General features: G+C 43.4%; 1 protein-coding gene across 1 annotated transcript; it reads left to right on the forward strand.

Moving 5' to 3' along the window:
• Window positions 1-233: 233 nt before the first annotated feature.
• On the forward strand, window positions 234-2,469 carry DUSP13A (dual specificity phosphatase 13A). The gene is made up of 3 exons (XM_072870456.1): window positions 234-604; window positions 901-1,118; window positions 2,270-2,469. The coding sequence occupies exons 1-3, from the start codon at window positions 234-236 to the stop codon at window positions 2,467-2,469; spliced, it is 789 nt and encodes a 262-aa protein (XP_072726557.1).
• The last annotated feature ends 9,117 nt before the right edge of the window (window positions 2,470-11,586 follow it).

The following is an 11,586-nucleotide window of genomic DNA, read 5'->3' on the forward strand; positions in this document are numbered from 1 at the left end:
GCCACTGCATCGAGGACACTGCTGAGGGCAGTCACGGCCGTGTCTCGGTGGGCGTCCTGCGGGCAGGGGGCTGCTGCCACATGCGGCTGTCACCCCCGGCGCCGAGGCTGCTGTGCGGCAGAGCAGTGCGGCTCTGGAGACGAGCCCTGGGGAGCCAGCTGGAGCCAGTAAGAAACCAGTAAGGCCTGGTTTGGTACATGCATCTGTTTCAACTGGCTGTGTCTGTCAGGGCAATGCACAGGCGAGTGGCCAGCCCTGGGGAGGCATTCGGGGGACGCTGCAGAGTCGGGGGCGGCGTGGCTTGGCGGCGGGAGCTGCTGCCCGGCACCTGCCCCAGCCCATCTCCCGGCCTCCCCGTGACCGCCCCGGGGGGCTGGCAGCACCCCAGCGCACAGTGCCGTGCCTCTGGACAGTGGGAGTGGGGTCTCTCCCTGGCTCTCGGCATGTCTAGGGGGGAGGCGCTGGGCCCCCGGGGACCCGAAGGTGCTGAAGCATGCACGGGGGATGTCCCCTCCCTTAAAGAAATCGAGCAGCTCCTGAACACCGGGCGGCCCTCTTGCAACCACGTTGATGAAGTATGGCCTAATCTCTTCCTAGGAGACCTGTAAGTACAGCTTTAGGGACACATCTCTGCCGTATGTTCTGTCTCTTAGTATGCCTCATAGGCGCGGCTTTCGACAGCTCATAGTTTTGCTAATTGATGACATTTACACTGCAGACAGCACCGTTTCCGAGATAAAATTATGACTAAGCTGGTACTTGTTTCTCGGTTAGCCTTTAGAAGCAGTGCACAGGCTGACGCTCCAGCAAATGGCTTGGGAAATGCAATTGCAGAGCTTCTCGTGCTCCGTGCATCTCTCTGCACACATCTCAATTTGTTTGTCTTTGTTTTTTCCTTAGAGTAACAGCTCACAACAGATTTGTTTTGTGGAAGATGGGTGTGACCCATGTTTTAAATGCTGCTCATGGCACAGCATACAGCCACGGAGGCCAGGACTTTTACGGAGCGACCATTGATTACTATGGTGTACCAGCCCATGACCTCCCAAGCTTTGATATAAGCCAGTTCTTTTTCTCTGCGGCACAATTTATCCACAATGCCTTGAACACGCCAGGAGGTACGAAATTATCATTGGTTGCATTTTGCCCGAGTTGGCAGCCTGTCGTAACAGGTCAGCTCCACAAGCTCAGTGGTGGACAAGTCAGTTCATGGTCTCCTGCCAGCTGCTGGTCACCTGCACGGTGGGTGGCGGGAGGAGGGAGCACTGGGTACGTGTGTGTAGCTCTAACTAGGTCCCAAAAAGTTGACATGAGAAAAAGGATGATCAGTGCAGGAGAGAGACCAGGGCAGGGAGGAGAGGAGGCAAAGTAGAGAGAAAAACATCTGGAAGGAAAGGCTGGTTCAAAAAGGGAGAAGCAAAAACATACATTTAAAATGGACATCCTCTTTTGAGACCTTCTTATGGCAACTGTATTTGTAAGAACAAATGAATAAAGAGACAAAAGTCCTGATTTCTACAGCCACCAACCACAGGAAGAGGCTCATATATTGTAGATGAGCTTCTTATGTGAACAGGGCCTGCAGGGCTGTGCCCCCAAGGAGGAGATTTACCTTTACCCAAGGAGATTTATAGCATGTTGCACAAGAGACTGAGCTACTTGGTACTGGTGCAATAAAATACTAATTAACCTGTATTACATAAAAGGCCATTTCTTAGCATGAGTAAACTGGCATTAATGGAGCTGTCTCAGTCTGTATCACAAGTTCTGCCTTCAAAAGAGAATTATAGTCGCAGCAAATTGCCTTATTATGCAATGGTACCAGGCCAGTCATTTTTCTTGGTAGCTAATGTGTTAGTGCCATCCTTTCAGGACGGATTTTAGGATTCTTCATCACCTAAGTGAGCTCCTCTGAAACCAATGGGTCTGATTATTCTCTTGCTCACAACAGAACAACTTCATTACTTTCCCTCATTACAGAAAAACCCTCATTACAGGGTTTTCTTTGATTTACCAGCGTTTCTGAGATCAGGTTGGGATCTCATGGCACTTCTCATACAAGTGAGTGTAACAGTTGCAAATTAGACTTAATTGTTAGCAGTTCATGTGATCTATTAGAAGGGTAAGAAATACATCATGTTTGCAGTGTTACTGTGACCAAGCTGGAAAGGCAGAAGGGGTTTGTCTTCCCTTTAAATTAAACTTAATCCACTGTACTGCTTCTCTTCTATGGTTATAATTCTTTTTTTTAAAATTTCTTTTAAACCAGCTAAAATTTTGGTACATTGTGCAGTTGGAGTAAGCAGGTCAGCTTCCCTAGTCCTAGCATACCTCATGATAAATCACCACCTCCCATTGGTTGAAGCCATCAAAACAGTGAAGGAACATCGATGGATTTCACCCAATCGTGGCTTTCTGAAACACCTGCGAAATTTGGATGTTCAGCTACGGCAAAAGAAGGACTCCTGAAAGGGCAAATCCATTTACATTTACTTTTCTGAGTTTCAGCCTTCATAGCCATTGTGCATATACAGCTTCCTATGATCAATGCATGTTGAAAAAATGAAGAAAATTATGCATCAAAGAAAAAAGTCAACAGAACTATAAATGGATTAATTCTGATAGCTCGGTTCCTTCAAGAGCAGCACAGCCAACGTCAGCACCGTAAGCCCTGTGTGCTGCAGAGTTGCTGTGCCTAGCATGCTGCTACCAGATGACTCCACTGGAGTGGTTAAGATGGACCAAATTTGTTCCTGGTTTGTGCTAATGCCAGAGGCAAGTTTAATAATTGCATATAGCTGTACAGTATGTTTGAGTCCCCTTTACTTCAGAGTGTAACATAACCAGCTTCCTCGGTTTGGTTACAGTTCTCATGTGCATGTTCTCATAAGAAAAGCTTTTTGTGTTTCAGGCCTGGTGATGTGGCAAGGGCAATTTCTTAACAGCCCAGGCACTGCTACAGAAATGTTCCTCTTTCACTGGTCTGCTAAATATTGCAGTGCTACAGAAAGCTGTGACAGCCCGAAGAACCACACCAGCAGAATAAACTTCTGTGCAGCTCTCTCTGCAGTCTCTGGGTCAGCAAACCCACAAACCTTTTCTTGTGTAAATATGTTTTCAGCAAGATAATGTATATTATGTAGTATATTGAGGACATTAAAAAAAGATGTCAGATCTTCAAAGCATTTTGTAAGCTTGAACTCATCAGTTCACTCTTCCTCCAAATTATCCCAAATCAGTTCTGTGTAAGTGGATTTGAATCATCCCTGGTTTAACATCAGGTAGGAACTTAGTTAGCTTAAATCAACGGCTAGGCTTAATTGATACAAATTAGTTTTAAGCTCTTTTGAGGATGTCACTTTTCCTATCGCCAGTTAATTGGTACTTAAACCAATGTGATTTTTAATACAATACATATAGTTGTTTGTATTACAAATACAAGCAACAGCATTTGAAATTCATGCTACCACTCTGCCTGAAAATTAGCTTGTTACCTTGTGGTGAGCCATGAAGTGATAATCAAATCTATTTTTGCCTTGTGCTACTGGTTTGATTTATTAATTAGCTGACCTTATAAATCTTCCCTGCCAGATAAAGTAAATACATTTCTGCTTGTTTGTTTGCATTTGAAGCATCAGTTCTGATAATTTTCTTCTCTGCTGGAAGCGACTTGCAAGGTTATTAGAAGACTTAAATAGTGGTGACTTGTGAGTTGAACCTCTTCCTTCCCAGACCCCCTATCCTCCATAATTCTTGGAGAGGTTATGACATGAATGCTGATTCTGCCTAGCACTTACGCGAACGTAGAAATCCCTCCCTATTTCAGTGTACGCAAATGCTTTTCAAAATAAGCATATTTAAGATCCTTTCAGAGGTCTATGCGACTGTCTGTTCAGATTTTCCTAAATCTTGCCAAAGAGCTCCACTGCCAAGAGAAAGAGAAGACATTGTAGTGTAAAAAGATCAAATAGAAAATCACATTTAAAACCCAACAGTGCTAGGACAATCTTTATACCTCACAAAGCAGCAGAGTGGTGGAGGAGGAGCTGGGTTTGCTTTGAAGTTCTCCATTAGAGTTAATAGGGATTTATATGAGTTAATATTTCATTGTAATTTATACTTCATTCACATTACAGTAGATTTTGGTCTGGAAACCTTTTGAAGATATGGCATTGAAAAATCTGAAATTCATGTGAGTGAAATAATGCACCTTAATGGCTTTAGGCTGGGCAAAATTAGACACATGTGAGCAAGATTAATGGAACCTCCCATCAGGATAATGCTTTGCGTGCCCCTGAACATCTGTCCTACAAAGCCACAGCTGTGAAAGCTGCTCCTGTTGTAAATTAGTACCTGCTCTCAGAGATACTGCTCATCCTGGGAGAGTATTGTTTCACCAGGGTAGAGAAGAGAAGAGTACAGACCGAAGCTGAGTCAGTATGGTATCCTTGCCACCAATGACATGGTAGCGATCTTGTACAGCAAGACTTACTTACCCCAGTGGAGGGAATGAATTAGTTAGAAACTCTTTTCAAGAGCACTGGCAAATCACAGAAGTGTTTTTAATCTGCGAGGTTAGTGTTGCCTATATTTCCTGCCTGCCTGTATTGCTCCCTTCCTTATATACAGTTTAACTTTGGCTCCAGGTCTCCTCAGGGAAAAAGATTCCAGTCAGCATGAGCAAAAGTGGTAGAATTAGTCCTATAACTTCATAAAACAGAAAACACTGTCTGCTGTGATGTGCTAGGAGGAAAAGAGACCTTCTCACCTGTCACTTACATTATCCAAAGTTCAGGTCATGATGTGACATGGCATCAGTGCTTCACTGTTTTCCACTATCAGCAGGAAAAGCTGTATTTCAAATATTGGTTTGGCAAGTTAGACTAAGGAACCAAAACGAAAGAAAAATACTGCTTTGCCAGTGACACTTTTTTCAGAAAATGCTCATCTGTCAACAGGGTCTACACAACCCGGGAGACTAAAGGCACTGCGTGTTCACTCCTAACTGAGGGAGGGTCCCACTTTGAAAGATATTTAAGTACCCTACGCTGGTTACCTGCTGAGCTGGCCAGAGCACCTGGGCTCATGCCTTATCATGGGGTCTCTCCTCAATCTGTTCTTAATTCCTTTATCCCTTTTCAACATTTTTTAGTGTTTAGCTGAAGAATGCGTCTGACAAAGCCCACAGCAGAGTGCGTACGCTTCAGGAACAAGCTCCTCCTGTGGGAAAGGAGTATGCCAGAAAGAAGAGTTAGACTTCCTCTGAAGAGGATCTGAAAACCAATTTTTTGTTCTTTTGAGCCACCTTACCAAGTGGGTCATGAGGGCTAGTGCCAGCTCAGTGGAGGCTGCAAGTGTGTGTCTGTGAGCAGAGAGCACAGTGAAAGGGACTGTCCCAGCTACAGCTATGGCAGACTTAAATCTGCTTAAAGCAATCACAAATCCACAGTGTCACCTGAGGGGAGCCATGTAAAATTCCAGTGGAAACTTCCCTTAATTTTATTTTCCAGTACAAGAACTGAGGACATTGGATGAAGTCAGTAGAAGCCAGGTCTGAAACAAGAGGAAGGAGTTTAGGTGAGCTGTGTAATGCCTTGCCACAGGATGCTGCAGAGGGTAAAGCCTGTAAACGTTCAAGGGATAACTGGAAAACTTTATGGAACAGAAATCCATTCAGGGTTACAAATACTGAGAAGCTCCATCCAGGTCTGGAAGCTCATGAGCTGCAGGCAGCTGGAAGAGTGTTAGAAAGCAGTGTAATTCATGCTTGTGTGTTCTTATTTTCTGTAGGCATCCACTTACAGCCACAGTCAGATGCAGGATAGTGGGCTCGATGGACCTTTGGTGAGGCCCAGGACAGCTGCTCTCATGGTCTTCATTTTGAACTCACCCCTAATGTGAGCTGTCCCCTCTTTCCTGGTAGCTTATTATTAGAACTGGGTCACATGAGGCATTTGGGACTGTCTCGGTTGCATTGACCGACATTTCTTTCACGGGGAAAGCTCTGTGCTGGCAGGCACAGCAATATAGCTTACGTGGGGAGGGGAGTAGCGTTTTTTTGCGTAAGATTCGCTTAATGCAGACTTCTCATTTTTGTGGCTGTTCCCCGTTCCATCAGGGATGTAGCACTGAGTTAATCCAGGGAGGCGTCAAGGCGTGTGCCGTATTTAGAGACAGCCACCTGCTTGGGAGCATCAAGCGGCAGCAAAGAGCACGCTTCAGCAAAAAAACTCCCCTGTAGATTCTGCAGCAGCGGCATCCAGCCAGCTCTCCCCTGCCTAAATCTACGTGTGGCCACCAAAGGGGTCAGTGCCTGAAGACGGCCAGACCCCGTCAGCCCAGGAATGCTCTGAGCCTGGCACTCCCTCTGCCCAGGAACTGCCAGATATTTTGGACAGCTGCAAGGTGGAATTAAATCACGTGGGTGAAGAGTGGCCTAATCTCTACACAGGCAATATGTAAGTGTTATTTGAGGCTGAGCTGTTCTGAAGGGCTGGGGAATACAGTACTTGTTAACATATGCTGTCCAACTACTTTATTTAGTTAGTGTTGTTAAACTTCATTTCCTTAAAATAGACTTCATATTAGCACAGAAGAAAGCAAAAGGACTGTCCATTAAAGAAAGAACCTACAGAACAGAATAAAATTAATTAAAAAGAGAATAAGACTGTCTTTATTGCTTTGTGTTATTTTATAATTATTCAACATATAGATTTTATAAATGCTGCAACATTTACCATATAAAGCACAAGACAGACTCATGATCCTGAGTAGCCTTAAAATTGAACTATGATTGGTTTTTACCTTTTTCAGTTTAATTTTAACTAGAATGGAAACCTTCACATTAAAAAATATTCTAATTTTTGCTGTTTGTATGACAATGTGATTTGCAGTTGAAATTTCTGACCAAAAAATATGGATATTCTGAATGACAGCAGACTTCACTGTTCATTTCTCGAGCTTGTGCGGATGGTTGTTTCACTCTGGAGCATGGAGAAAGCATGCAGTCATCTGGACTCAACATGCCTAGTGCCCAATGTTATGCCAAAACAAGTTCTTTCCATGACCAGCAGGTTGCAAACTTGTTGAAATATCTGGAAAGTACAATTACAATAATTCCTAAATGAGAGAAGCAGGAGGAACTAACGATCCTTTGACTAATTGCCCATTGATTACAGCTAGAAGTGGACATTCTTTTAGCTACAAAAAAGGAAAGCCTAGAAGTGAGCTAGATGACACCGGGGAAATAAAACCAGATTTCGTAAACGCCGATTACAAATTGCAGCCTGCTTCCTAATCTCACCACGTGTCTAATCAGGAGCGTGGCACCCTGCAGATGAGGCCTGTGCACAGCGGGTGGCTGCCCACTGGTAGGCACTGGCAGGCAGCCAGAAACACAGTTGTGCCCGTCTGGCCCTGCGTGGGGAAAGGCAGGAGCCAGCACAACGTGCCATACTTCACTGAACTGCTTCGGTGACAAGAGTGGGAAACCAACCTTTGCCTTTCCAGTTACACCTCATAACTATACTTGGAAATTAACTTTTTTACTTTATTAGAACCATTTGGAGAGATTAGGCTTTGCAGAATTGAGCCCAACAGGTAGTAAAAGCAAAGATTTGAGACTCTATAAAAATCACTGAAATTATATTGTCTTAACGCCATCATTTGCTTTCAGACATTCTTCTAAGCACAGTTTTAAGACCTCCTTTTAAAACCTGTGGGCATATATGCTCCAAATTATTCTTGCCTGTTTATTTTCAATTGCATTCTGTCTCTTGAAAAAAAATGGTGGGGAAAAACACGTATAGATAACAACAGTGTGTACATGCAGTCACGAAAAGATTAATTTGGAGAACATTCAGCGAACAGGAATAAAAATGTAAACAGGTTTGTTTGCTAATGCAACAGCTGATCGCTAATATTGAGGTTAAATACATAGAGTTACAGACTGCAATCAGTGAAACTGGGAGTTTATCAAGTGCTATAGAGGGAATTTTCTTTATTCTGCCAACATCAATAAGACAAATACGAACAACACCTGAGAATAAGGTTTCATGGGTTCTTTCTGAGGTGGAAATGGGGAATAGAGAGAGGATTTGCATTTAGGGCCCAACCCAATACTCAGTGAAGTCAATAAACAGAAGACGTTTCTGTTACTGAGTAAACCCATGCCAGCATCAGGACTTGCGCCATAGCTAAAATAACCCGAAGCAGTATTATGCAGCAAATTGTCACTGCTTGTTTCTGTGGAACCAGTTAGGTGCAGTTTCTGAGGAGCTACTTGGAAATTAAAGATCAATCTAGAATTAATACTGTATAAGAAATATTTCTCCTTATGACTTTATCAGAAATTTGATGATCAGCCTCTTTAAGCAAGTTAAATATCTCTAGTAAAATAAAGTAGGGATGGCTGACTTTACATGTCTTTCATCCTGGAGGACTTTGAAGGGGTCAACAAACTGATTATTAAATATTTGTCTGGCTATCAGCCATTGCTGATACGCAAGGCCAAGGCCAAGACCCTTTGGGTTGAAAGGTAAAATATTGTTAAAAGTGCTACATAATAAGCAGCTGAGGGCACAAGATGTAAAATATCCTGCAGGAATCAAACTTCATGCTGAATTTTAAGCAGGCAGGCTTATCAGCTGGAGTTTAGCCAGATTAGCAAGGCTAATACCACTCCAGCAAAGAAACATTGTACAATTACAGGCTGAGGGAAAATGGTTACAGGCTATGCTAAAACCTGAGTGTGTTCTTTCAACATACTTATTTCAAGTCCAATTATAGGAGGACCTGAGCTACCTCATGAAGTGAATTTTTGTAAGGTGTTTGGGCCAGTAATTCCCAATGCCTTTGTAGTCAAATGGAGCCTGTAACACTTGCTGGATTTACAGGAAGTTATAGGCAGGAAACTGTCTTTGCAGAAGTGAAATAACTTGGAATTCTGCATTTTCCACATATACTTTGAGTATATTCAGAAAACACAAACTTTTACCTTTCTTTTACCACATTACTCTTTCTTATACAACATGTCTCAAAGCGTGGTGGGCACTGGGCTCTACAGACAGGAATATGTTACAAGGCAACAAGATACCTTGAGCTGCTTTTTGCTGTGAGCTTTTGTACCTGATTCTCCACAGCTCCATAGCCCATAACAAGGAAGACCTGAGGAAGCTTGGGGTCAGCCATGCACTGAACGCAGCACATTTTGCATGGAGAAGCAAAGGAGACCAAACTGTCTGTGGCCAGGAAATGCATTAGTATGGAATACCTGCAGAGGACTTGGTCGACTTTCACCTTGGTGCACCGCCTCTGAGTACATTCACAAGGCCACATGGTGAGTCCCTCTCCTGGTGGTAAGCCGCTGCTCTGACACAGCACTTTCATTACGCGCTCACAAATTACTTCAGCAGCATTAACTAAACCTCACTCAGCCACTTGGTTAGCCTAATTATCCACCTACAGACGTTGTCTCCATTGGCAGGTGGGGGGACAGCAGGATCCTGAAACACTAGGAGTAACCAACAAAACTATGTCCACATCAGTGGCAAGGATCACACGTGGTCTATTGGTAATCATCAGAGTGTATCTTCTGTAGCAGGAGAGGAGAAAAAAAAACAATTATAAAAGGGAATGATGTTGTATTTTGGTGAGTGGGGAGAAAGTTCTGAGTTCTCCATCAGAAACCACTGATTTTTTAAGTTTTTCTGTATTGATTCACACAGCACAAAAATTGTTACTTTCTGGTTTGAGAAACAGCCAAAAGCTGCAAAGAGCTATTGTAGAGACATGCCAATTGGCCATTTATGAAGCCTAATGCCATGTGTTTTCCTGTCTTTCTGGACTCAGATCTCTAGTAACAAAACGTAGTTCTTGATTTACGAAAGGGATGAATGTAATACCCTGGAGGCTACTTTATCTCAGCTGCTGTAAATTGGATCTCTCAGAGATGAGATGCAAGTGAGGCAGAAGTATGAACTTACACAATCTGTGACCATGGCACTATTCCGTGCAGCCTGGAACAGCAGTACATGTATTCATTTTTATTTTGAAGGGAAAATCTTGGTTCACTGTATTCTTAGAAAAAGCAGATCTGCTTCCCTTGTGCTGGCTTACTGTATGATCTTCCGTCACTTTCCTCTAGGCAATGCTATCCAAAGAGTTATCCAGTAGTGAGCAATTTCATCAAGCTGCAGGATTTAGATATTGAACTGAGATACAGTATACACTTATGTAAACTCTTATGAAATGAAAAAAATATCAAAGTGACAGGGAGAAACATCAGACAGACAATCTGAATATGAGATAAAGATGAAAGGAACATGACCTAAAGCTTTGGCATCAAACTATCTTTCCTCTCTGTTTATGGGGTAGAGGGTTTCGGAATTTCGTAGACTCCAGTCACTCCTCAGTCGTTTGGTTAGATGGGGGCAACAAGTGTGCTACATTCTCCTCTAGGATACATTCCTGGTTTGTTGTCCATTCTGCTCATTAAAACTCATAAAACTCAACTCCAAGAGAAAATAGGCCCCTGTTTAAAGTTAAAGCTCTGAAGGATATTCCTGGACATAAAAAGATGCTAACCTGTTTTGCTGCATTAGGATCAGCAAATGAAAAGGGGGGAAGAATGTTGTAGTCCAAGACGTACAAGGAGTCACCCAGATGGGGGACAGCATTTTCCTACCCTAGTGACAATAGATGCTCAATGGCTGGGGACTTTCTAGAGGTACCTTCATCCCACCATGCCCTCTGCCCAGCTCTATCTTAGCTTTACGGACCCAAGATTTATAGCAAATGTAATACATTTTCAGCCATAAATTAGTTTTCTTTTCATGCTCAGAATTCCCCATTCCCACCAAAATTCTCTTTACACAAACAGTGCTGTGCCTCCAGTGCTAGTGAACACAGAAAGAGACAAGTTCTTTAATTTTACAGGAATATTTCATAAAGGAACTGGTCTTTCAACCCTACTCTGCTTGCTCAGAAGACAGGTTTCTCCCAGTACCCTGTCTTCTGTCAATGTCTCACAAAGGCAAGGGGATTGCAAAGATAAAATACAAATCAGACTTTTGAAATGACTACCCAAATTGACAAGCTAAGCTAGACTGCCCTTGGGTAGTTCTCATCTTAGAGTAGTCCTGGAAAACAAATTGCAGTTTTAGGCTTAAGTCCTAGACACGTAGAAGTAAAATACCTGGGGAAAGATGCTGGTGGCAATTCCAACATCTCAGCAGAACTATGTAGCACTGGCCCAGAGCTGATTTGCTGCACGCATGCATTTCTGTGCAAGGTAACACAGCTTAACATTGGAACGCCAACACTGGGGCCAAATTAATCCTTGGGGAAACTCCCACCAAAAACCAGTGGTGCAACCCAGAGCTGAATTCGCCCTCCTATTTCCGAACAGAGAAGTCTGCCAAGGACGGTATGGCCTAAGAGGCATACAGAGCTGGCAGGCTTTCAAGTGTCAAAATAGAACCAGCATCACTGGCCACGTACATCCCGTGCTTCGCAGGCGAGACACAGACAAGAAAGGCAATCAAGTTGTCTGGTGGAAAAAGCAGCTTCCCAGGATCGCTCTAGCCA

Source organism: Ciconia boyciana, chromosome 8 (assembly GCF_034638445.1).
Source record: "Ciconia boyciana chromosome 8, ASM3463844v1, whole genome shotgun sequence".
NCBI classification, from domain to species: Eukaryota; Metazoa; Chordata; class Aves; order Ciconiiformes; family Ciconiidae; genus Ciconia; species Ciconia boyciana.